Source organism: Wyeomyia smithii, chromosome 3, assembly GCF_029784165.1.
Source record: "Wyeomyia smithii strain HCP4-BCI-WySm-NY-G18 chromosome 3, ASM2978416v1, whole genome shotgun sequence".
Classification (NCBI taxonomy): Eukaryota; Metazoa; Arthropoda; class Insecta; order Diptera; family Culicidae; genus Wyeomyia; species Wyeomyia smithii.
Genome location: NC_073696.1, coordinates 188,373,102 through 188,399,820, shown reverse-complemented (window position 1 = coordinate 188,399,820; position 26,719 = coordinate 188,373,102). Strand labels below are relative to the sequence as shown.

General features: G+C 39.7%; 1 protein-coding gene and 1 long non-coding RNA gene across 9 annotated transcripts in view; both read right to left on the bottom strand.

The window, feature by feature from the left end:
- The window catches only part of LOC129726848 (protein couch potato), a 460,447-nt gene that overhangs the window by 21,829 nt on the left and 411,899 nt on the right, over positions 1-26,719 (bottom strand). For all 8 annotated transcript variants that reach the window (XM_055684000.1, XM_055684003.1, XM_055683997.1 and 5 more), the window contains 3 exons: positions 8,923-9,054; positions 8,710-8,772; positions 6,932-7,079 (listed from right to left, as the gene is read on the bottom strand). In XM_055684000.1, coding sequence (XP_055539975.1) covers positions 6,932-7,079; positions 8,710-8,772; positions 8,923-9,054 — 343 coding nt within the window. The remainder of the gene's footprint in view (positions 1-6,931; positions 7,080-8,709; positions 8,773-8,922; positions 9,055-26,719) is intronic.
- LOC129726850 (uncharacterized) lies at positions 16,447-18,361 on the bottom strand. The gene is made up of 3 exons (XR_008728422.1): positions 18,114-18,361; positions 17,550-18,056; positions 16,447-16,503 (listed from the first exon to the last, which is right to left on the bottom strand). It is a non-coding gene; the product is annotated as an uncharacterized LOC129726850 (long non-coding RNA).

Sequence of the window (26,719 nt, the reverse complement as noted above, 5' to 3'; positions counted from 1 at the left end):
CCTCTTTTACACAGATGGCTAAAAAATGAATGATTTAACCGGAGCAGGTGTAAATGATCAAGGGGTAAGAACTACAATGTTCCAGGTTGAAATATTTGTAATTCATGAATGTGCACAAGTCCGTTTGGCTAGAAAATACAGGCATGCTAACATATGCATTTTATCTGATAGCCAAGCAGCACTCAACGCATTAAAAGCCTTCATATGTACCTCTAAGCTAGTATGCGAGTGAATCCCTTTTATTAGAACAACGGGCAGGAAGAAACTAAGTATGGTTATACCGTGTTCCTGGTTACTGCGGAGTGGAAGGCGATGAAAAAGCCAATTTGTTAGTTAGACAGGGGTCAGGTACCGACTTTACTGGCCCTGGACCGTTCTGTGGGGTGCATCAAGTGCCTTGAAATCAGAATTGAAAACCTGGGAACATCGGATGATACAAGAGAACTGGATATGCTCAGTAGGGCTACGCCAGCCGAAACGCATTATAAACCCAAGCGTGAAGAAAAGCCAGCAATTGCTTAGTTTAAATAAAAAGGACCTAAAGATAATAACTGGACTGTCTACAGGACACTATCCAAGTAAGCATCACCCAAAACAAATTGGACAGTCAGATGACAAAATTTGTTATCTCTGCGGGTTGGAATGTGAAACCGCAGAACATTTGCTTTGCCACTGCAGTGCACTAATACAGCACAGAATAAGAGCCTTTAGAAAAAAAAAACTTTGGAGCCTTTCGAGGTCTGGTCTGCAAATCCTAGGTTACATTTCATATGAAATTCAGTGGAAAATTGGGAGAAAGGGAGCGAAATCACGAAATCACTTCCATCAATAGTGATATGTCTGCCACGAGTACCTACACTAAAGAAAAGGTGTTCCACAAACGATCGAAATAATGGTCGCAGTAGTCCAAACCTTATGAAAACAAAAAAAAAAAACTACGAAATGTGCGGTCGGTCAAGCTCAAGCTATATCTTGAATATTTTAAGAATATACTAAATACAAAACAAATACAAACTAAATTCTTCCACCAACTATTTATTATTCAGGGGTGACTTTGATAACCTCATTGTTTTAATAAATCTGAGAAGAAATTTGGTAGTCATTCAAATATGTATGACCAATTGTGGACGTAGAAGGAAGGGAGCGTAAAATCACCAAAAACTAGTCCACGGGGAATATGGCTTATTCAATAGTCCAAAGTTGTATGTTACGTGACGTCTTGGGTTGTCGTTAAGAAGAAAACCTGTAATATGCTGTTGAGATTATTAGGAATCAAAATTGTCGTTGAGGAAAAAGATTGTAAAATAATAATGAAAATCGTTGTATTAATGTTTGTTATCTTAAGAACTGATCTGGGAGCGAAATCAAAACATAACGCCCCCCAGCGATCATTTAGTTTTGTTCGAGTTGCTCGAAACGAAATGCGCAATGTCACCCCATGTTTTTTTTAGAACTCTCTAGTTAGCAAGAAAGGCATGAGAAGTAGATATTTCTAAACACAATCACGATTACGGTTAATCTCAAGCTCTGTGAGCGCTTTTTATCACATACTAGTTGAACGTTCCCGGCGATGCTCGGGATCAAAGGCTTCAAAGACAGATTTTTTTTTATATTTCATTGCTGCATTAGCTCAACTCACTTCAGAAATATAATTTACATCTTATACTTCCATCATCACTTTAAGTAGGGTGTCGAACGTCTTCGTCAGTGGTTTTCTTCGGACCTTCTTTGCATAAGATTGCGCCAGTAAAACTACCGAAGAAAACCACTGACGAAGACGTTCGATACCCTACTTCAATATTCTGAGAACGCGCAGAACGGAAATACCCATATTGGTTTGTTTTTTTTTGTGATTTTGGGCTGATTTACAGAAACTGGAATTCACCATTTTGGATTTCAAAATGACGTATGGAGTTCCACTTTCGAAAGTATTGAAATTGTTGGCCAAATATCACTTTAGAAGTCATAAATTTGCATGTTTCATGTAGTTTTGTGAATAATATATCAAATTTAGTAATCAGATACTTGTTATTTTTCTTCAAATGGTCTTCTCAACGTTAACAAACATTTTAATGAAAAAAAATTGTGTCATCGCTATAAAATGACGTATGGAGGTCCACTTTCGGAAGTATTGAAATTGTTGGCCATATATCACTTTAGGTTATTTTCCTGAAACCGGAAGTCGCCATTTTTTAATCCACAAAACTTTGTAGAAAATAAGAAAATAAAAGATTTTTAATGCTTAAGCTGCCTCTTAGTCGATATTGAAACAAATGAATCGTAACCATTCCTGCAGCTAAATGTGAGTTTTAGTTTGGATTAACGCAAAAAAAGTAAAACAGTAAGATTAAGAGCTGAATGACCTTCTGGTTAAAAGCTCTCTAATAAAAATCAAATTCAAATTCAAAAGTACAAAAGTAAATCGAATGCCGTAAAATGTAACTATTCACAAAACTACGAAAACATCAGAAATGTAAAATGTTCATGCTCGAGACATGGGTTATTCTGCAAAAAAAATTGTAGACGAAAGAACAACGAACATTTTATTGCAAAAAAAAACAAATCATTGAATTTTGATTCAGAGGCGAATTGCGCATAAAAAGTCAAAGTTTCGCATGTAATCGTATAAAAACGTATAAATTAAAATAAAGTATTTTTCGGTGATTTTCTGTATTCTGTATGCTGTATGTGGTCCTCGTGGCTCTGTGGTTAGCGATGTCGATTGGCTCCCACACGGTTGTGATATCGGGTTCGATCCCCGATCAGGTCGAGAATTTTTTCGAACTGCAATTTTTCTCGACTCAGCTCTGGGGCACGGTGTATCGTTGTTCTTATCCTACAACATGCAAAATGTGCTAAAACAATATCGATAACGAATTTTCTCATCTAATCTGGTTGATCGAGAGCGCTATTAGAAGGCTGCAATATTGTTGTGCTGTATACAGAAAATCATCTTCAAACATACATTTTATATTTTAACATAAACAAACATTTTAATGAAAAAATAATCACATGTCATCGCTTTGAATTTTGATTTAGAGGCAAATCCAGCATAAAAAGTCATAATTTTGCATGTTTCACGCAGTTTCGTGAATAATATCTCAAGTTTTAGTAATCAGATACTAATTATTTTTCCTTACATATCTTTCCTGAACGTTGACAAACATTTTAATGAAAAAAGAATCACATGTCATCGCTTTGAAATTAGATTTAGAGGCGAATTCAGCATAAAAAGTCATAATTTTTCTTGTTTTACGTAGTTTTGTGAATAAAATCTCAAGTTTTAGTGAACAGATACTTGTTACTTTTCTTCAAATGTCTTTCCTGAACGTTAACAAACATTTTAATGTAAAAAAAATCACATGTCATCGCTTTAAATTTTGATTTAGAGGCAAATTCAGCATAAAAAGTCATAAAGTTGCATGTTTCACGTAGTTTTGTGAATAATATCTCAAGTTTTAGTAATCATATACTATTTATTTTTCCTCAAATGTCTTTCCTGAACATTAACAAACGTTTTAATGGAAAAAGAATCACATGTCATGGCTTTAAATTTTGTTTTAGAGGCAAATTCAGCATAAAAAGTCATAATTTTGCAAGTTTTACGTAGTTTTGTGAATAAAATCTCAAGTTTTAGTAAACAGATACTTGTTACTTTCCTTCAAATATCTTTCCTAAACGTTTACAAACATTTTAATGTAAAAAAAATCACATGTCATCGCTTTAAATTTTGATTTAGAGGCAAATTGAGCATAAAAATTCATAAAGTTGCATGTTTCACGTAGTTTTGTGAAAAATATCTCGAGTTTTAGTAATAATATACTATTTATTTTTCCTCAAATGTCTTTCCTGAACATTAACAAACGTTTTAATGAAAAAAGAATCACATGTCATGGCTTTAAATTTTGTTTTAGAGGCAAATTCAGCATAAAAAGTCATAATTTTGCAAGTTTTACGTAGTTTTGTGAATAAAATCTCAAGTTTTAGTAAACAGATACTTGTTACTTTCCTTCAAATGTCTTTCCTAAACGTTTACAAACATTTCAATGTAGAAAAAAACACATGTCATCGCTTTAAATTTTGATTTAGAGGCAAATTCAGCATATTTTTGCTTGTTTTATGTAGTTTTGTGAATAAAATCTCAAGTTTTAGTAATCAGATACTAATTATTTTTCCGCACATGTCTTTCCTGAACATTAACAAACATTTTAGTGTAAAAAATCATATGTCAACGCTTTGAATTTTGATTTAGAGGCAAATTTGGCACAAAAAGCCATAATTTTGCGTGTTTTACGTAGTTTCGTGAATAATATCTCAAGTTTTAGTAATTAGATACCTATTATTTTTTCTCAAATATCTTTCTTAAACATCAACGAACATTTTAATGAAAAAAGAATCACATGTCATCGCTTTGAATTTTGATTTGGAGACGAATTAAGTATAAAAAGTCATAATTTTGCATGTTTTACGTAGTTTTGTGAATAATATCTCAAGTTTTAGTAATCAGATACTAATTATTTTTCCTCGAATGTCTTCCCTGAACATTAACAAATATCTTAGTGAAAAAAGAATCATATGTCATCGCTTTGAATTTTGATTTAGAGGCAAATTTAGCACAGAAAGTCATAATTTTGCATGTTTTACGTAGTTTTGTGAATAATATCTCAAGTTTTTGTAATTAGATAACTATTTTTTTTATAACTAATGTCTTTTCTGAACATCAGCGAACATTTTCATGTTAAAAAACCTACATGTCACCGCTTATTATTTTCGATTTAGAACGATTCAAAATGATGATGAATACTGTACACCACAGAGACTGAGGGAATAATATCAATAAGATCAAGCGTTACGGAATTCCATTTTTATATAGTAGAAGATTCAAAACAGTGGTACCTATAGTGATCAAAGTCACTCCGCTGATCAAAGTTACCCCAGTTAACGGATATTTTTTTAATTTTCGCTAGGCACCGACTTTGCAGCCGACTGTTGATGTCTATATTATGTATGGCAAAAATTTGACTCTTCTTGAAAAGAGTCCCCATGCAAAATTTTAACTCAATTGGGTCCTAAAGTTTTTAACGGTTTCCTGATTTTTATGTATCAGCTGGAAGAGTGTAATTTTCTGAGCAAAAGTGTTTTTCAGAAAAAGTTTATTGTTGTCCTTCGATTTTTAAATGAAGAATTAAAAGCTTCTCGAAATGTCTCAAATGTCAGTTCGTCCATGTACCGTACATGGGCAAACTGTCATTTAAGGCGTTTCGAGCATTTTTGGACAATGGACAATGATGTGCAGTTGGTGGTAAGTTTCTATATTCACATGTTGAATTTCATTTCTAATTAAAGCTCGAATACAACTTGTAGGATTATCGTTTTTTTTGCAGCAAATCATAAATAAGAGAGTTATTGGCACAGTGCTGATATTATTGTCGACAACGATGACTATTGATGTGAATCGCTAAATTGGTTTTACCCAATTTGTTCCTTCTGATCCTGGAAACTGCTCATATTTGTATTTTGGTATTTGACGTAAGCGAAAAAATGCACATATCATCGACATGACGTAGAAGGTATTGCAGAACGGGTTTGGATTGTGTCACACTCAAACATAATTTCGCAGTAAAATGTTTTTCCGAATTAGTTTCAATTTTATCAGCCATCAAAGAGAATTCCTATGTGAAAAAGAAGCCTGTGTGCGCTAAATCATACGCACGAAATTGTCAGATATTTCCATTTGATTGTTGTCAGATTATTGAATATGAAACTATGCAGTATTCCACGCGGTGTGCAGCATTTTGTACTTGTGCGTTCTCAATTCGTGCTGTTGGTGTAGCTAATCTCCGGTGTCATCTACAGGGGAGCGTATGGGGTTTTTAAACAGTGTCTGTGTGTGTGGATATGATTAAGCTACTGTGACGTTTTTTTTTCAATTGAGAAAAAATTGTACAGATTGCATCACTATTGCTGCTATATAGGATTCGGGAAACAACTTGCGTTACTAAAAATGTGTTAACTTAGGAAATATAAACTGCTCCGTGATCAGAGTTTGTATTAAATACACTATTAAAGAGTTATTTCCCATGAAAATCTGTAAGTGGAAAGCATTTTGGGCGAAAAAGTGGCTAAAAAGAGTTTAAGGGGGGACCCTACTCTAGAAGGTTGAAAAATCATGAATTTTCATTTTTTTTTGGCTGTCTAGAGTAAAGTGAAGTGTTTGGCTATTTTGGCTATTGATTAAGGTATATTTCCATGTCGTGAATGTAAATATAGTGAGTATTACACTGTTGGCAGCTGGGAACGTGGATGCTCTCTCTAAATCAGTACCTAACTGGTGGTAAGTTTTTCTCAGCTTCTAGTAGACCGATCGGGTTGAATTTTTTTTTTTCAGTATTTAGAAACATATTATCTTTCTTGTTACGTAGCCGTTTTTGAAAATTCTAAAAATTGCCAAAATGGCGGCCATTTTAGTAAAAAAAATTTTTTTTCATGAAAAATCACTATTTAAAAAATCATAAAACATTGAAAAACTCAGATATCAAAAAACGGCTACGTAACAAGTTAGATAATCCATTTTTACATGTTAAAAAAAAAATTCAGCAAAATCGGTTCAGTAGATGCTGAGAAAAATTTACCACCAGTTGAAAAAACATGGTTTCGAGAGAAACGCTGCTTACAGCGTAATCCTCACTATATTTGTATCCAGAACGTGCAAAATATATCTTCAAATATACCTTAATCAATAGCCACAATATCCGAACAAATCACTCTACTCTAAGCACCCGAAAAAAAAAATACGAAAATTAATTATTTTTCGACTTTCCAGAGTAGGGTCCCCCTTAAGAGGATATGGATAGAGAAAGATAGAGAGAGAGAGAGATTGAGTGTGTGTGTAAAAGTGACAGAGATAGAGAATAACATAAAAAGTACTTACGTCCAGCGGTAAGTGGGTGCATCAATGCAGGATGTGCAGCTGTGGCCGCTGTATTAGGTTGTGGTTTTGGTTTGCTCACTTTAGTGTTACTCTTGGCGAATTCCAAGCGTATTGTTTGGGGCATATCAGGATCGAAGCGTACACCTTGCTGCAATATTTATATTCGGTTTGATTTTGCGGTCGATTTGGAGGTTTGATAAAGCAAAGTTATTCAATCGTCAGACAGTGGAGTTACGGGGATGTCGCAAGAAACAAAGGCAAGGATTATCTTTTACGTGGCCCATATTGGCTCACGAAACGAAACAACTGTCGAAAGGTATCCAAAAAATGTCGATACAAAAAATGTTTCAGCAAAAATGTTAGTTCCAAAAAAAAATCCATTTCTCGAGTGAAGAGGGGTTTGGATCAGTTATACCGGAATGCCGTTTTTAATTGTTAGTTAAAATTTTATATATTACGGAATTAGTAAAGGAACTTCTCTGCAACGCCAGTTACATTTCTACCTTAGAAATTCAATTGTGTGTGACCGCATTAAAATATTTCTTTCTATGTTCAAAACAATCAGAATTATATTAAAATGGAAAAGAATTTCTAATGAAAAATGTTCATTGTATTCCGTATTTACAATCACAAATTCAAGATCAATAGCTTCTGTTTTTATCGTAACTATTGCCATTGCAGAGAAGTTTGTCCTTTTCGGCATTTTCAAACGGTTCACATTGAGGTCATCATATTTACCTGGCGACTTCTGCCGCTATACAAAAACAAAACAAAACCCAGAGCACATTGCTCAAACTGCGCTTCGTCATTGGTTAACCCGATTCAATATAAAAATTGAGCAAGGTATAGGTAGTAGAAAATATAAGAGTGTGGAAGTGGTGCAGAATTGCTATATCTCCCTCTATTCGGATTGATTATTATCATTGCTCTTGATTTTGTTGGTAAAATTGCCGGAGTTTCAGTTGCTTTATCTATGATTTGAATTTTGTTTTTGTGAAACATTTTTTATTTGATTGCGAGGATTATAACGATAAATAATGTAGTTCTAGGCACGTAACAAAAAACGGTTAAGATGGTTGTCCCAACCAGTTTGCGTTTGGTTTGAACTAAATGAATAACTATGGTATTGGTTAACAATTGATTGGTAAGTGAAACTCAAAGAAAAATACAATAACAAAATTCAAATTAGTAAGTGTAACGGAAGGAAGGAGAAAATTAATTTACAACAGAAGGGATAATTAAATGAATTCAACATGAATGTTAATCAACAGAATAACGAGTTGGTGAGATTTGGAACGGTCAATTCGCGGTGGAACGATTTTTGTACTTTAGAATAAGTTTACCGGGTGAGAAGTGAGCAAAAAGAGGATGTGAGCAAAATAGTGTTTTTGGGTGAAAGAGTCAGTCGCTTGAGAGTGTTCCAAACTCGCCTTGATGGAAGTGCTACCACTAAGTGTAATACGGGTACAAAATACGTCTGTATTTTAATAAGAGGAACGGTTAGCATAAATATTGCAGTTTCTTTTTGGTCAAAAGGGGTAGGGAACTATGAAAGGATTGGGTAACATACAATTTGTTTTTTTTTCAGCAATGAAGAGCGATTTAACTGAACTTTCTATGAACTGATTAAAATTTTGCAAGGTACGGTAGGGTATAAAAGAAAACAAAAAAATCAACGCGAAGAAGTACACCTAAGAGAAGCTAGTCTCTGGATTTTTAATAAACCTCGGGACTTATTGCGAACTATGGAAAGGCGAAGGTGCTAGCAATTAAATTACCTGCAGATCCTGTTTTGCCGCCTCGGCGCCCGAGCGTGTGCTGAACGTGACAAAGCCGACCGGCTGAAAAGAATGAAAAACATTCAATAGAATTTCCCCATCACGTTAAATCCCATTGCCCTAATTCCACACCTTTCCGTTATTAGATTCGAAGTCAAATAGGGCGTTTGGACACCGTGCAAATGGACATACAACGCGCTGTATCTTACTTACCGATGCTGTCTTGCCGTTTTTGCTGGTAACTTTCAGCAGTGATCCTTCGTAGCCCTCGTAAGCTCTGAATAGAAGGTAGAGTTCTCTGGGTTTCGCATCCATTGGCAGCCCACTGACGAATAGAGTGCGCACCTGGCGGGAAAAAGACGATAGGCAGTGATTAATTAGTGGAAAGGGTTGTCCATTATTGTAATGTTGATCGGGGAGAATGTGGAAAAGATTTTTCGCATTTCGTTGCAATCCGTTTACCAAAAATCAGATAACACGATTAAGTGTTTAGAACTAACTTTGACGGCTATTTATTTGCTAATGCTAATGTAAATAAACAAAAATCATCAAACTGATGTAATTATTTACAGGCTTTAAAATATGTTATAGTTTATATTGCCGGTACGATTCCAATCGCTGGTCCACGGCCGTTGAAGGAGTTGCGACCGTTTCCAACCTTTCTGCAACTTAAGACCAAGACAAGAAATAAATTAGATGTCCTCGATAATATGAGACTGGGTTTGTCGTATTACAAAACTCGTATCTGAAATGCAGGTACATTCCTCACAACAACAATAAACAATTTGCGAATAAGCTGCTATGTATTTAATAGTAGAACAAATGACAAAATCAAAGGAATGTTCTATATCAGTGTCAATACTCCCAAAAAATCGTTTTAAGGGCCGCGGAGCTTTACAAAAGAGGTAACATAGCCGATAAGGTTGGGAACCAATGTCTTTTGGTGACATTTATCTACCTTCATCACACAAAAGTTGAATGATGTCAAATCACATCATTGTTATGTGAGATCACACCAATTTTTGATTAGGTATGAAGGCTGTAAGACGAATATGTCCACCCATGAGGCATATTTCATAAAAGACTCGATGTCATCTCTAACAAAGGTTAAAAAAACGAATATTTTAAACTTGGAGTTATTTATAAACAAAAAAAAAAAAAACATACAGCATAAAACACAGGATAAATCGACATGGAAGCCCCGGTTACTTTACACCTTCATTAGATATTCCTCTCGCAAATAAGATCCATTTAACGTACCCATGGGAAATTGAGCAGGTGTCACTCGAGTGGATACAAAGCACCTTATTAAATTCTACCTACGTAATAAGCTTATCATTTATTCAATAATTTCACGAGGATAAATAGTAGGTGTGACGACACGAGCCACACCGTCGCTTCTATAGTGGCTTCGACAGAAAGGGGTCTTGACTTCGTTCTCGTCCACATATGGTCCGGTGGCCAGCTTCGTGCTCTTTAATATTTCAATGGGTTACCATTCTTCGGGGATATTGTTTCATTTGTGCTACCGGCCATTATTCATGCTTGGAAAGGCTATCCTAAGCATTCCGGGATAATAAATTAATTATAGCAGTCACCTCGCTACATAATTGGCCGATGAAATCTTCCCACCACCGGCTTGTGGAAACGATTATTAGTATTGTATAGTTTTGGATATTTATGAGGCAAATTAAAAATACTTTTCAGTTTTTATTTTACGCTTCATGGCAGTTTAATACGAGTTTTGCCATAAGTAACAATTGACTACAGCCGAGATTATACCATATGCAACATATTAAATGATAAATATTTAAAGAAAAATATTAGCTGTCAATTGATATCCTTTGTTACTTATGGCTAAACTTGGAAACACTGAATAAGAAGTGGAAGTTGAGCTATAGAACATAGCTCGCATAATTAAATTCAAATTAGAAAACTTTTCCCATTTGTCATTGTGGTTTCTAGTTGGCTTTTGAAGCGATATATCAAGCATCATGCCGTAGAGTCTCCTTCTCTTAATTTTTACGGCTGCTCAAACACAAAGCATATTTCACGCACATTCCCTGTAGGATTTCCCGACTGAACCACAACCAAACCAGAAGCTCCCCGTTCGGTGCAGCCAGTGTCTGAAAGCAAATTCTTGTAATGTGGTTGTTTCATGAGCCAGTTAAAATTAGTAGGTAATTTTCTTGGGGGTTCTTCAATTATACACACTTGAACACGAACACGTACCCACGAATGGAAAATTGTTGCGCTGGTTGAACTATCATCAGCGGTGGTGCCGACATGCTACATTGTAGCTTTAATTGCTGTATTAGGAACATGCAATGTTCCCCTATGCGCGGCAAATAGTACCCACTGACGCTGTTCAGGTAGACCGGGTTGCCAACGTATATAGCAGTTATCATTTGTGATTGCGGTGAGCCATTTTTTTGTTGATGGTAGCCCTGCTAAATACCATTTAACAACAAAACAACAAAAGATTTTTCGAATTAACAACGAAAAAATAAAAGATTTCCAAACAATTTTTTTTAGGAATAGTTTTTAAATGATTTAAGATCTAACTTTCTTCTAGTATTGTTGAAAAATTACCTTCTCAGTAATTATTTCAATTGATATTGTTTATTTAGACGGTTTGTTGTTTGTTTTTTTTTCTGTTGTCAAGGAAATAAGACGTTTTACGGCGCCCTACTTTTTGCAAAATGATACACGCAGTATCAAATACTGTACAAAACTGACTTATCTGAGAAACTTATTCACCATCCGTTTGCGTTTTCACGTGGAAACTTCTAAAGTAATCCTTGGTATAAGAATCCCAAGTACCTGCTGTCTTCACCGCGGTTTGGGGTTTCAAGCTGTGGTAAATACAACTGAAGACTCAGTTTTGTAAAGAAGCTATTCAAGTTGAGATGAGATAGTAACGTGTGACAACAAAAAATTTGGATTTTTTTTTACAGCTGTCCGGAAAAGAAAAATTGATTTATTTATCATCAAGATATATTAATTATGAACGAAAAAAACACTGACGATTTGTGATAGGTCCGTTACCGGCCTCCCGAAGAAACTGTCTTATGATACCGGAACAAGAGAGTTGTATGGCATTCACGTCGACTTTTCAAAAGCATCTCTTGATTATACCAATCAATTGTTTGCAGTTCGTTGATCTCCAGTTATTTTTGCACCGAAGGAACTTTAAATACAAAAGAAATCCTCGATTGAACGACACTGAGGTAGATTGGTTAGGTTGCGTATTCGGGGTATAAATGGAGTCGAGTGGTTATTCAGGAGCGTTTGTATTTTTTGACGTAATGTGTTGATGTTTTATCTGGCTAAAACGCATACTGTTGCTTCGACCCTTCGGTTCCGGGAAATGATTCCACACAGTAGAGGTTTTCCCAATAACTCGAACTAAAATTTATTAACATAAATGGTACTTAACCACAAAAATTTCACACTAATTTACCTACATTTAGTTTCTCAACAACAGACTCACGTTACAAACTACAGTCCGGCCTTCCTGTCTAAAGGCTATACGGATTGAATTTAAACATGCTTTATTTAAGACAAAAAAACTATTTTACAAGACCACTTACGATGACACAAATTTGACGCTAACAAACAGCCTCTATGCGTTCCAGATGAAATTCCACTTATTGACTTCTCAACTGCACGCTAACGATTCTACTGCCTATTGTTTTATTCTATCACCGGCTATCGTGCCGTTTCGTGGCTAATCTTGCGCCCCTTCGCAACTGGAGTTTGGATGGACCCCCCCTTCGCAACTGGGTATACCTTCAACATACCCTCGCCCGTAAACCCTGTCACTGCTTCACTCGGCGGCAGTACTGGTTTACTATGCTCCATCTCCACTTCCAAGACTGCCAGCCTTGACACTGGCCGAAGTTTCTCGCCTCTACTAGTCCTTACGGAAGCAGAACGAATTCTTCCATCAGTACCAGCTAGCACCTTCGTCACTATTCCTCGCTCCCAAGTATTACGCTTCTCTCCATCAGCAACAAATACTAAATCCCCGATCGCCACGTTTCTCTGGTCTACAAACCATTTTGATCGTTTGTTCAATGTCAGCAGGTACTCATGCAGCCAACGCTCCCAAAAACCGTCTGCTAGCTGTTGAGCTTTACTGTAGCTACTCCGCAGCGTCTCAGGTAACCTTTCCGGGTTCCTCGATGGCAAACATTCTACCGATGAACGGCCACGCAAAAGTGATTCGGTGTCAATGCCTCTTTATCTTCCTTAACATTAGTCGACACATAAGTGATTGGTCGAGAGTTAATTAAGTTTTCAGCTTCAGTCAAAGCTGTATGCAACACCTCATCCGTCAGCTTCTGCGCGTCAATAAAGATATCCATCGCTTCCTTTACTGAGCGTACCATCCTCTCCCACGCGCCTCCCATGTGTGGCGCCGAAGGGGGGTTAAATAACCATCGAGTTTTCGCTCCAGGGAATGTGTCGGCGCATGCAATATTGATTTCTTTCAACAACTCTCTATTGGCTCCGACAAAATTCGTGCCATTGTCAGAAAAGATCTCTCTTGGGCTGCCACGCCGTTTTACAAATCTTCTAATCGCCATTTTGCCCGACTCCGTTGTTAAGCTGTACGCCACCTCCAGATGCACGGCACGAACGGTTAAACGTGAAAAGTGCAACCCATCGTTTTTCCTTCCTTCGCCCTACACTCACTTCTATCGGGCCGAAATAGTCAATTCCTACGTTCGAAAACGGATCGAGTCTTGCCGCTAAACGCTGTCCTGGTAGTGGTGCCATTCTGGGTACAGTAGGTTTCGATTTGCGAACCTTACACCACATGCACTCACGCATTACTTGATCGACTAACGCGCGTACGCATGGAATATAGTAGCGCTGCCGAAGCTCATTGACAACTGTTTCTCTACTACCATGGTAGTAGTCTCATTTATGTTTTTGAAGGTTTGTTCACACAGCAGTGTGAGCGCAACGAGCGAAGCATAATATATGTTGCACAGAGTTATGCGCTTGAATCAATTTAATTATTTAAAAAAAGCTTAGCTTAGCTTTGTAAATGTTTAAAAGTGGCGCTGATATGCTATCTCATTTACACGTACGTTGAAATGTTATTCCTCAAATCATCGCGCGATGTCAGCTGCCTGCAGGAAACACCGCCGTTCGCAATCGGCAAGAATAAACGTCGTGTACATTCTAAAATAATGCAACGCATTTTTTATTGTTTCATCAAGCAAAGCACTCGACGTTTCGTGCAATAAATACATCACCCGAAAACAATACAAAAGCACACTGCCGCTGAACACCGATACTGTATGCACGTATGAAAACTGCTTTTTTTCGTGTTTTGATGAATCAGCTGTCAAATTACATGTAAAACTGATCCAGTGATCCAGCTAATGCTGGCTTCACTCCAGGGTCCTATAAACGTCAACATTTTGCCTACCAATCATATATTCATCACGGCGGTGATATTTCATTTCAAATACTTATAAAACTTATCTTATTCATTGAAAGTGCACATTGTACTGAAAACAAATGTTGAGCTCTTGTTTTTTCCATCTAAAACGACATTTACTCGAGAATAAGTCTACCGAAAAAATGGGACGTTTACACTATTTCACTTGTTTTAGGGCAAACCAACCAAAAAGTGGGTACCAGAAACGCTGGTATCAGAATCAATGAGTGGTAGATGGAAAATGTATGGAGTTTGACAGCCACAAGAGCCCCCTGCTTCACTCATGTTGAACGTAAACGTCAGTGATGCCACCGGGTTAGCTTTCTGTTAGGCCTGAAACAAGCTGAACGCCAACGTGAGCGAACGGGCGAGATTCTTGCCGAAGGTTAATAAACAGCCGTGAGTAGAGTTGTTCATTAACCTACGGCAAGAATCTCATTCGATCGGTCGCGTTGGCGTTCAGCATGTTTCATGCCTAAGTATTGAATATTCCGGCGAAGTGTTTGCTATTTCATCTCGTCCGTTACGACAGCGGGCCGATTGGTGATCGCTTTACGCAAGGTGCATTTTCCAATCAGATTAAACCGATGTTTCGTGAGCCGCGTATCCTAATCGTCACTGATCCATTGACTAATCACCAGCCAGTTACTGAAGCATCCTACCTGAACATTCATGTTATCGCTTATGTAACACCGATTCTTTACTGAAATTCATCGATTCTGCCATCCCAATGCAACACCAAGGCATCGCATTTGATCGGTTTAATGTGGTGGTTATTGCCCCGAGAAGTTCCACACCCAAATTTCTGGAAATTCGCTCTAAGCATGCTGTCAATAAAAATGGAGATATGGCAACCATATTTCTGTCGAACTGCTTACATTTTTTATATATCACTTATTGATTCTAGTACCAACAATTCTGGTACCTATACTTTTTAGTTGATTTGCCCTAAAATAGCTGAAATAGAGTAAACGTCCTTTAATTGCTACTGACCTATTTTCGAATAAATATGTTTATCAATGGAGAAACCAAGCCTTAACGTTTGTTTTCAGTATAATGTGCACTTTCAATGAAAATCTTATATTGCGTGTAAGCATTTTAAATTTAATTTTGATGCCATGATGAATTTATGATTGGTAGGCAAAATTTCGACGGCAGCACTCCTCTGATGGCAACCGAGAATATCGGACAGCAATATCGAGTCCCCAGAATGTTTCAGGAGGGCAGTGTGCCGTGTGTACCAACGAAATTCCTAATGGAGTGCAAATCATAAAAATTTAATTCGAAACGCTGTTTGGCCGTTATCATTTCGCAGATCATCACTGCAAAAACATCCATTCTCCTGTCCGAGCACTTATCTCACTGCTCTGACACACTACCTGCAGATAACAGCTTAACCGAGAACGCACATTCTTAATTCTGCAGCGACAAAAAAAAGGATTTTTACGCTTCATGTGTTCTACTGCACCGGAGGCAAAGACCAAGTACCAGGAGTTGATCTGTTGAAATATTGTGCATGCATTGGTGGATCTCCCCTTACATTTGCTGCTGCCTCGTTTGCAGCCTCAATGCTATGCAGCCGTTCTTCAGTACAAAACCAAAACACGCGCCGTCCACACAAAGGTGTTGCAACGACAATCGTCGCTTTAGAGCATCTGTTTAATGGTGAACCATTGCCACAAATGCAGTTCTTCATTCGCAAGAGCCGGTTTCGGTTACCGACAAAGGCGGAAATTGACTATCATCATGTTAGGGCGAGGAATCGGACTCGCTTCTATCCGAGGCTTCACCTGGACTTCCACACAGGATTGGAAGGAAATCGGGCAGACCGTGTTGTATTTATGTTACCAAGTTACCTAAACGAGAAAAAATAATCAATTTATCATCAAACATCGGATCAAAACTTACCTCTAAGTTTAACAGGTTCTGCTCCTCCGAAAAAAAAAAACGAAATGACAAATTCCTTGTTAATTATATTCGGCTATGTAACAACGATATAACAACTCCTTTGTGTAAACGGCGCGTTTTGGTTTTAAACGGCTGCATAGCATCGAGGCAGCAGCAAATGTTATCGATCAATAGATGACACGAGGGAAAATCCAGCACAATATTTCGGCAATTTCGACAGATCCACTCCTGGTACTTGGTCTTAGCCTGCGGTGCAGTAGATCACATGGAGCGTAAAATCTCGGCAATCAAAACGACTAATAAGATAAAATATGTGTGTGCTAAATAATCTCAATTTATTTTTCAATAAAATTATTTCTAAAACAGCTTCCAAAATGTATTCATTCTTCCGAAAGTCTTAGCAGGTCCACTTTGTGCAGCAGGTGTAGCTGAAAAAAAAAACTATCATAGGAAACAGTGCAATTGAAGCGATGTTGCAAATGCAAAATAGACCTAGCGACGAACAAACAAAACTACCGATTTTCAATCGCAGCAAACCTGGCTTTGACGAGCGCTATTATCAGCATAAGAGGATAAGGATAAGGTGGGAACGGACGCATTTCTTTACTAGCTGTCGAAAAAATGAGTTTTTGGCGAAAGTTAATGCAGAAGTTCGTGGCATGTTGTGTCCCATGCCGGGATGATGATACCGATGACGATTGTTCATACCAGCGGTACGAATTCGAGTACCCTGAGGATCTTTTTCCAGATTTTAGGACGGTGGAAGAGTCGTTCTGCGATGTCGAAATCGTTACTTTTGTTACTATTGTTTGAGTTCCGTTTTGTTCAGGTGTTTGTTCAATTTCGTTGTTGTTTGTTCTTTTTAGTTGTTGATTATAGTTAATTTATTTGTTCGTTTGTTGTTAGTTTGTTTTAGAATTGTTTTTGCGAACGTTCGGATGATGGATGGTTGGATAATAAATGAATGGAGGAAGGATAATGGGCGTAGAATCATCGAGGGAGAACTACGTCCTATCCTTATCCTCTTATCATGTGTGTGTGTATTTATAAATATGTTTGTAGTTTGTAATGATAAAATAGTATTAGCTAGAGTAATTAAAAATAAGATATTTGAAATTACAAGGGACAGGTTTGAAAGTTGTGAGGCTAAATCATAAAAATTGAATTCAAAATTTTAAGTAGATGATTATTTAGTTGAAATTGTGTACTGGGAAAATGATAAATAATTGGATATTAGAGAAGTGAGATAACAAATTATAAGTTCGAAATTAAAAGTACAAAATAAGAAGTGCAAAGTTAGGAATATAAGTTAGAAATAGGTGTGCGTGTGTAGTGAACGAATAAAAGTGTGTATGTATCATGTATGTCTGTAGTGTGTGTGCGTGTGGGTTGCAAAAGAGTCCGCCTCCCCGTGGTGCAACCTGGGTAACGCTAAATGGACTCAATAATTTTTTAAGCAAAAAAGTATTAGTACCTGTATTAGATCAGATAAAACAATCACAAATAAGATCATAACTAGATACTGTTCGATTTCTTTCTCGTTTAACCCGTTCCAGTATGAATGAAACCGGGCGCTGTGAGCAATTCATCGTCTAGAAGCATCCGGTCAATGGGGAAGCGTTGCCAAGAGTGCTGATCTTTATTTGCAAAAGTCGATCGAAACGCCGATGGTGGGATCCGGAACCGAACTCGCGCCTTTCTGAAGTTTCACCTAGAAGCTGGACGTCCACAAACGAAAGAAGGAAATCAAGCCAACCGTGGCTGACAGAAGCGCGCGTTTGAATACCATAAATTCACTTTTCTTCATAGTTTCAGGAGCTAGGGGACTTCATTAGGCGGGATGTCAAGTTGCGGGCAGCCTTCTCCCGGTATTAAGGCCACAAGTCGTATCATGCTGGAGGAAGATATGAACCTGCTGTGGAATGATTTCTTCATCTCCAGGTATGTTGACCATATTTGGAAAAGAAGTTCTAAGAATTACCTGTGAAAAAATGAAATCAATTAACCTGAACCATCGAACATCGGATCGTAAACTTACCTAGCGAAACTCGAATAGGTTCTGCTCCTCCGCAAGAAAAAACCATATGAAACTTTTCTAAGACTTGTTGATTATAGTTTCGGCTGCTTAGTAACGATATTTTCACTTCAATTCTCAAGGAAAACAATCGCAGCACTTGTCTACGACTGTTTGCTTTGATTTGTTTCTAGCAGTTTTTCGACTGCTGCTTTCGACACATCGTAGACGAACCGGCGAGGAAAAACAGTCTCTCTATGAACCACGGGAATGGCATCGCTGTCAGCTACCATACATTTGACGCGTTACCAACATCACTGGCACTGGCACCCGAAAAATGGGCAGTTTACCCTTATCTCATGTAGATTCGGGCAAACCGGCTAAATGTTGACTGCAATTAATAATAGCAGATCAGAGAGTTTTGAGCAATTTCTAGTACATTAATTGTGTCCCAAAGCTAAGTGAAGCAAACTGTGACAGCAGAAAAAGTAGTTTTGTGACAAACGGTACAGAAATAGATGTTCGTAACGCTTGAAGGCTACCATACCATAATTGGAAATCTGACATCAAATGCCACATAGTCAGCCGCTTCGGTTCGGCCTTCCATCCTCAACACATTATCCTCATCCAAAAATGGTGACAAACGGTATATCGGGCTCGATTTCGCTAACAGTATCTCCTGGTTTGCAGGTGAATCCTTGTTTTTCACAAGTGTTTTCATTTCGTCCGCAAATGCCTCTGCCTGCATAATTCTCCACAACAATGTCTCTGCTAGTTCATACTCCTCCTGCCGCAAGGGTATCACAGTAGCTGGGAGAGCTGCACCCTTCGTTCGCTTTACAACGATTGGTAACACCTCGATCTCCATCTTCATCTTCCGTTGACGACAGTTGGATACAAAACGGTACATCGTTGCGACAGTTCGAACCATCACGGTCCACCGGGAAACCCGCTCAATCATCTTCTCCAACCCGCCAGGCAACGATATGTGATGCAACAGCACACTTGCGCGAAGTTCTTCCGTGTTTTCCACCATGGAACGTTTCTGTTTTGGCCACTTTGATTCATCTTGATACAGAAATTCTGGTCCCAGGAACCATCAACTACGCGACTTTATCTCTGTTTCCTTACCCCACTTTGTAAGATCATCTGCGGGATTTTCTTTTGTTCCTACCCATCGCCACTCTTCAGGGTTTGTTAAGCTCAGGATCTTACCTATCCGGTGCGCTACGAATGGTTTAAACTTTCGTTGATCGGATTTAACCCGCGACACCACAGTGTCTGAATCGCACCACAGAAACCGTTTTGAAATTGGGAAGGAATGACCTTCACAAATTGTCTTCACCAAACTTGCGCCGCGAGTAGCTGCTTCTAATTCCATGCGTGGTGTAGAAAGATACTCCAATGGTGCTACTTTCGCCTTTGCCTCCACGAACGCGCAGTGAACGACCCCCGCTTGCTCAAATCTAAAATAGGCAACACATCCGTAGGCTGCCTCTCCAGCATCAGTGAATACATGCAACTGCACCGACTCATATGCAGTCGAACTCAGTCCACCGAGATAACATCGCGGAATTTTAATCGCTTCAATTAGATAGAATAACCGCGTCCACTGTATCCACCTTTCGTAATGAGGTTTCGTGACCTTGTCGTCCCAACCTATGCCGCTACGCCACAAGTCCTGCATGAAAATTCGACCTTGTATCAGGAGCGGTGCCAAGAATTGTTTCGGATCGAACATGCTCGCAATACATTTTAGCACTATCCGTTCCGTGGGCCAAGCACCCTCTTGAATATATGGCTGGAGGTCCGACCGAATCGCTGTCGAGAATATGAAATTATCGCCTTTAGGGTCCCATAACATCCCTAAGACCCGTTCCGTCTCACTCGATTTGTTCACTTCTAGTGGCTTCAGCTCATTTCTCGACTTTCCTAGCGCCTCTAGAAACTTTTCAGAGTTACTGACCCAGTTTCGTATCTCGAAACCTCCATTCGCGTGCACTTTCCTAACTTCTTTCGCCAGCTTGACCGCGCTTCAGTTTCAGTGCTGTCGAAGTAGTCGTCAACGTAGTGTTTTCGGACGATCGCATTTGCAGCTTCCGGATACACCTCAGAATGCTCTCGCGCATTCAAATTTTTAACGTACTGGGTAGAGCACGGCGAGCAGCTTGCACCAAAGATTACAACATCCATAACGTAGATTTGTACATCTCCATCGGGGCCTGGGAACAGAAAACGCTGAGCTTGTTGATCTTCCGAACGAATCTTCACTTGGTGATACATTTCTCTGATGTCACCTCCGAACGCGATATGTTTCTCACGAAACCCATTTATGTCCGTTGGCAATGAGGTTACCATATCTGGCCCTCTCAACAGGCAATCATTAAGCGAGACTCCGTGAGCTTTCGCTGCTGCGTCCCACACTAATCGTACCTTGTCTGGCTTCTTCTGATGTACCACATAGTTCAGTGGCAGATACCACTCCTTTCCCCGGGGTGTCTCTTCCAATTCGCGCTTGGTGATACGATGAGCGTAACCTTTCGTGACATACTCTTCCAGCTGCTTTTCCAAATTTTCTCGCACTCCGGGGTTACGGTTTATCCGAGCTTCCAAACTACGCAAGCGTTTCATAGCCATATCGAAGCTTTCTGGAAGACACACATCATCTCTCCTCCAGAGTAGTCCAGTTTCAAACCGTTCTCCATTTCTCTTTGTTGTAGTTTCTAGGATTTCACGCGCTCTACGATCTTCGTTGGACTCTAACCGAATTGCCGGATTTCCGACTTCCTCCAACTCATACTGTTGCTTCAAGGCTTCGTCTAGCCTTTGATCTGCTATACTGCACTTCTCACACATGCATCGATGATGACCCAGGAAGTTCACGCTACTGGAGACACTCGGTCTCGGCCCGTACACCATCCAGCCAAGATTGCAACGAACTGCCACAGGCTCACCAGAATCTCCATGTCGGGATTCCAGTGGAGCGATCAAATGAGCATTGTCGATTCCAATTAGCACTTTCGGTGCAGCTATTTTGTAACTGGGAAGTCGTATGTCCTTCAAATAATCAAACCGCTGTTTCAGCTCTCTGGCATCTACCTGTTGTACTGGTAAATCCAATCTTGACACAGTACGAACTTCCGACAAGTCATAGCGATATGGTGAATCTTTGGCTGAAATTTCTAATTTCACCTTTTTCGACTGGTTCTCCGTACGTTGCACACCATTCGTCCAGCACATCTGCAGGGGTTCCACTGGTCCATCAGCTCCCAACAATTCGACCACTTCACTATCTACCATAGTTATGGATGATCCTTCGTCGATCAAAGCGAGAACGTCAACCGCCTTCCTACCGTGGTGCAGCGTTACTGGAGCCATTCTGAACAGTACTGCACTAACCTTCTCCCGATGACTGTTACACTGCGCTCGGATTTGCGCAGCACTTCCACTCGAATGTAGCAAAGTGTTATGCTGCTCAAGACAACCATCTTCTTTACAGCGCATTCTAATCCGACAAGATCTCTGTCCGTGGTCGTACAGATAAAGTGGACACAGGTTCAATCGCTTTACAGTTTTCCACCGCTCTTCAACGCTCTGCTTCAAGAATTCCTGACAGCTTCTTCCATAGTGCCCCGGTTTCTGACAGACTGAACAGTTATATTCTCGTTGTCGCTGCTGATTTGACGACTTTTGCTCTAACCCTTTTTTAGCTTCCTTTTGGTTTCGCTGACTCTCTTGGTTTCCCACATCTGTGGCGTGAACGAAGGCCTTCAACTTCGGCTTCTCTTTCCCTTTCACCTTTCCATCTAAATCAGTCTTTTCAAATGTTGCCTCCAACGCCTTTTCCACGAGACCTTCCATAAACGCCCCAAACGTCTTCAAATCCACCGTTTTAGCGCGGCGCTTATAGTCTACCCACTCCATGGCATAATACGTTGGCAGTTTTTGAACTAGACTCTGCATTAGAATCGGATTCTTAAGATGGTCAACTAATCCAGCCGCTTTAAGGTGCTGACTAAATTCTTCAACAGCACTACCGAATTCAATTACGCCTTCCAAGCTCTCCGAGCTTGGTCCATCTAGCTGTTGAATCCGCTTAGCCAACCTAGTCGACAAAATTTCCGGGTTGCCGAATCTTTTCCGTAGCTTCTCTATAATCAATGGGACGTTCTCTGGCAAAAGTAGGCGATTTCGAACAGTCTCCAACGCTCTACCCCTCAAGGCTTCTTGCAACCGAACCAGGTTCTCAGCATTGGTAAATCCACATGACTGATTTGCATGCTCGTAGGCACTAATAAATACCGGCCACTCTTCGGCTGCACCGTAAAACTTGGGCAAGGTTCTTGGAAACACTTGTCGAGACGCTATTTGAAGCCGAGTTGGTCCATCCGCATTAATTTCATCATCAGAGTCTTTCTCGCCCATCGAAGACTCCAGGTTATCATCGTCTTTTTCAAATGACGGACGTCCATTCTTCGAGGAACGTTTCGAACTTTTCATCGTGTGTTTCTTGCTTGCTGATGTCAAACTCTTGCTGTTATTCAGTTCATCCAGATGTTTTAGAAATCGGTCATACTGATCCTGATTGCTGTCCTCGGTATGTTGTTTCCGTGGAACAATTTTACCCGCATTTGAATTCCTTGTAGATCGCTTCTCTGGCAGCACCGTCCCGAGACTGCATATCGATCCATCTACATCTTCACCTGCTGTGTCCGAATCATCTTCGGCAATCTGGTTGATCGTCTTTTCTAACTGCATCCTTTTTTCCAGCGCTTCCTTCCGCCTAACAATCCACTTTCGCTGCAGCTCTAGAATTTTAAGTTGATTTTCCTCTTCGAGCTCATCTAACTTATTCTTTTTCTCCTCCAACTCAAGCATTCTCCTCAACGCGCAAACGTGTGTCGCAGTAGATTTCTTTGACGGTACACTGACACTTTTTTGAAGCCGACGCCCACGCAAATCATTAAATTCTACGCGCGGTGGTTGACTTTGACTATTTTGCAACTTCTCTATCAAACCAGTTAATGCTTTTACCCTATCGTCTACCTTTTCGTGTATTTCACGTCGAGGTTCATTATCATTCGAAATTTGCTCATCCTGCTCTGATTCGCTACAGTCACTATTATCCTGTGCTCTTTCTCTACTAATGCGACGAGATTTTGACGCTTTTTCCTTACTTGCTATTTCACCGACCTCTTTATTAGTACCACCTTCGGCCGGCTGATGTTCGATCACTACCGGGTGAATTTTTGTCTTTCCTGGTGCGCCCAATGACTGACGGGCTGAGCTATCCTTTCCGATGCACGTCGTACAGAACCAGACTTCCTCCGCAATAGAATCATCGACACCGGCGCATCCGAAATGGTACCATTCCTCACATCTTTCGCACTGAACACTGCCGTCGCATTGCTCATCACCGTCACAGCACGGGTACTTGTAGGTTGTTTCCATAATCAAAGTAAATTTCGAGAATGTTGCTTCGACCGTCGGTTCGGAGAAATGATTCCACACAGTAGAGGTTTTCCCAATAACTCGAACTAAAATTTATTAACATAAATGGTACTTAACCACAAAAATTTCACACTAATTTACCTACATTTAGTTTCTCAACAACAGACTCACGTTACAAACTACAGTCCGGCTTTCCTGTCTAAAGGCTATACGGATTGATTTTAAACATGCTTTATTTAAGACAAAAAAACTATTTTACAAGACCACTTACGATGACACAAATTTGACGCCAACAAACAGCCTCTATGCGTTCCAGATGAAATTCCACTTATTGACTTCTCAACTGCACGCTAACGATTCTACTGCCTATTGTTTTATTCTATCACCGGCTATCGTGCCGTTTCGTGGCTAATCTTGCGCCCCTTCGCAACTGGAGTTTGGATGGACCCCCCCTTCGCAACAGGGTGTACCATCAACACATACCTTTCACTGGTATGATGTTTTTGAAAAATTAGAATCAAAATTTTGTTCAAACATTTGTTCTGGTGTACTTCTTGATTGATAGCAAAGCCACTAGGCTTGAACCATGATTTGGCAAGAAGGAAAAAGTCCTTTTCTGTCCACTACCCTGGTCGGTCTTCCACTACCTTACTGGCGGATTGTTGTTGAGGTTTGCTGGAAATTATACACAGTCGTAATCGGAAGATTTTCGCTTTCAAAACGGTTTACCGTGAACTTTTGTGTCAAAATTGTTGTGCAATGCAATGCAATGCAAATGAAATATTGTGTTGTTTTCCTCCTTGTTTCGACGCCATTTTGAACGCACCCTTTCTCCCAATTATGCACTGAATTTCGTATGAAATGTATTACCTCATTAGGACTCGCAGACCTGACCTCAAAAGGCTCCAAAGTTCCTTTTCCAAAGGCTCTTATTCTGCGCTGTATTAGTGCACTGAAATGGCAGAGCAAATGTTCTGCGGTTTCACATTCGAACCCGCAGAGACGACAAATTTCGTCATCTGACTGACCAATTTGTTTCAGGTGATGCTTACTTGGACAGTGTCCTGTAAACAGTCCGGTAATTGTTATTAGTCCCTTTTTATTTAAACTAAGCAATTGCTGGCTATTCTTGACGCTTGGTTTTATAAAGCGTTTAGGTTGGCGTAGCCCTACTGAGCATATCCAGTTCTCTTGTATAGTCCTATGTTCCCAGAACTGGGCATGCATAAACAAAACAAAAAAATATTGTCATTAAGAGGAATGAGAGAGCTTACATATACATATTCTCATTTCCCTCTGACCCTGTTTGTTGGGAAGTAAGAGAGCCTCAAACGTCGATCAGTTTAGTCGATCAGTAGTTTTGAAGTCTATATGAATCAGACAGACAGACAGACAGACAGACAGAGCTGAATTTTTATATGTTTATATAAGAAGAAGAAGATAGAAAGAATTGGCCAATTTTGACTGTTTTCCGGAAACCCGAAGTCATCATCTGGAATTTCTAAATGGCTTTTGGAGCTGATTTTCCTATCGCAATCATTCCGATTTCGGCCATTTTTGGTGTTTTTCGAGTATGTAAGGTGAAAAATAAGTGAACTCCAAGAGGGTGATTTCCGATTTCTGGAGTCGCTCGCTGCGGCCAAACATCGAGCAAATACGTAACGCTGAAGTTGCACAAGAGTACGCGCAGCAGCTGGCCTCAGCACCACCAACGAAAAAGCAGCTTGGCGCGGCTACTCTTAAAGATGACTGGAGGGACATTCGATCAATCATGGCCCTGGATACAATAACTCCGAACAGGAGGAACGACTGGCTCGACGACGAGTGTAAACAGTTAGTGGAAGAGAAGAATGCAGCACGAGTGAGATTGTTGCAACATCGAACGGGCAACACCGAAAAGGGCGAATATTGAGTGCTTTCAACAAGCACAGAACAGGTAAACTTCGGTCTCTTGGTAGTAGAAGCTCTAGCATGAAGATCGAGATCACGTGGCGATGGAGGAACTCTACTGTGCAAATGACACATGAAAGTTCTATAAGAAGCTGAACAGTCTCCGCAAAGGCTACGTGCCACACGCCGACATGTGCAGGGACCTGGATGGCAACCTTCTCACAAACAAATGTGAAAGGAGGAAGCAGTACTGACTACCTTAACGCCGATGAAGCAGGACGACGACGAAGTGGCAATAGATGACGACAGAATCCCAACCCCTGACCTCCAGAAGGGTAAAGGGAGATCGGTCTGCTCTGTTGTTTTTTAAGAAAACAGCTGGAGTTGATCAACTCCCCGGTGAGCTGTTAAAACACGGTGGCTGAGGCGCCACATTGAGTTATTGCCAAGATTTGGAGGAGGTGGTAGTACCGGAGATACCGCGTGCTCCATCTACAAAAAGGTGATAGGATTACTGCAACTATCACCGTTTGCGAAGGATTTCGTTGGGCAACACCAGTTGGGATTCATGGGTGCCCGGGTCTTGCAGAAATGCCGTGAATACAGCGTGCCCACAAACCATCTGTTCATCGCCTTCGAATCGGCGTACGATCGATCGATCAAGGTCAACTATGGCAGATTACGGACGATTGCGGTTTTCCGGGTAAACTAACATGGTTGGTCAAGACGATGGATGTCAACTTTATTTTTAAGAGAAGTATTTCGGTGATATTATGGGATATAGATCATTGCACGGTGACGTCACAAAAAAAGAAAAAGAAAAAGATTTGACAGTGGTCGCGGGTTTGTTTACGTGGGCTTGTAAAATTTTCGGCTCAAGTGACAACACGGAAGTGTGTCGAATTCGCATAGGCGGAGAGTTGTTCGATTTTTGAAGTAGAATACTTCTCTCAGGAAGTTCGGCTACATAGGGATGTAAAATGAAAATCGAAAATCGAAAAAAGTGAAAAATATGTCCAATTTCAAATGCTAATAAATCGGTTAGTATTCGATGGATTTCCTTCGTTCTTGCAGCAATAGAATCGAAAATCTTCTAAAATTCTTCCCAAATGCACATAATTGTAATTTTATTATTCAAACTATTGTACTATTGAAAATAGTTAAGCCTTGTCGAAACGAAAAATTCGGCCTCTGATTGGTCGTTATATGATTGCTTCCCAAGCACGGTCGACAGAATCATAGACCTTTCTATTTGAAATGTGCAATTTGGCCTATATAAGAGCCTGTTT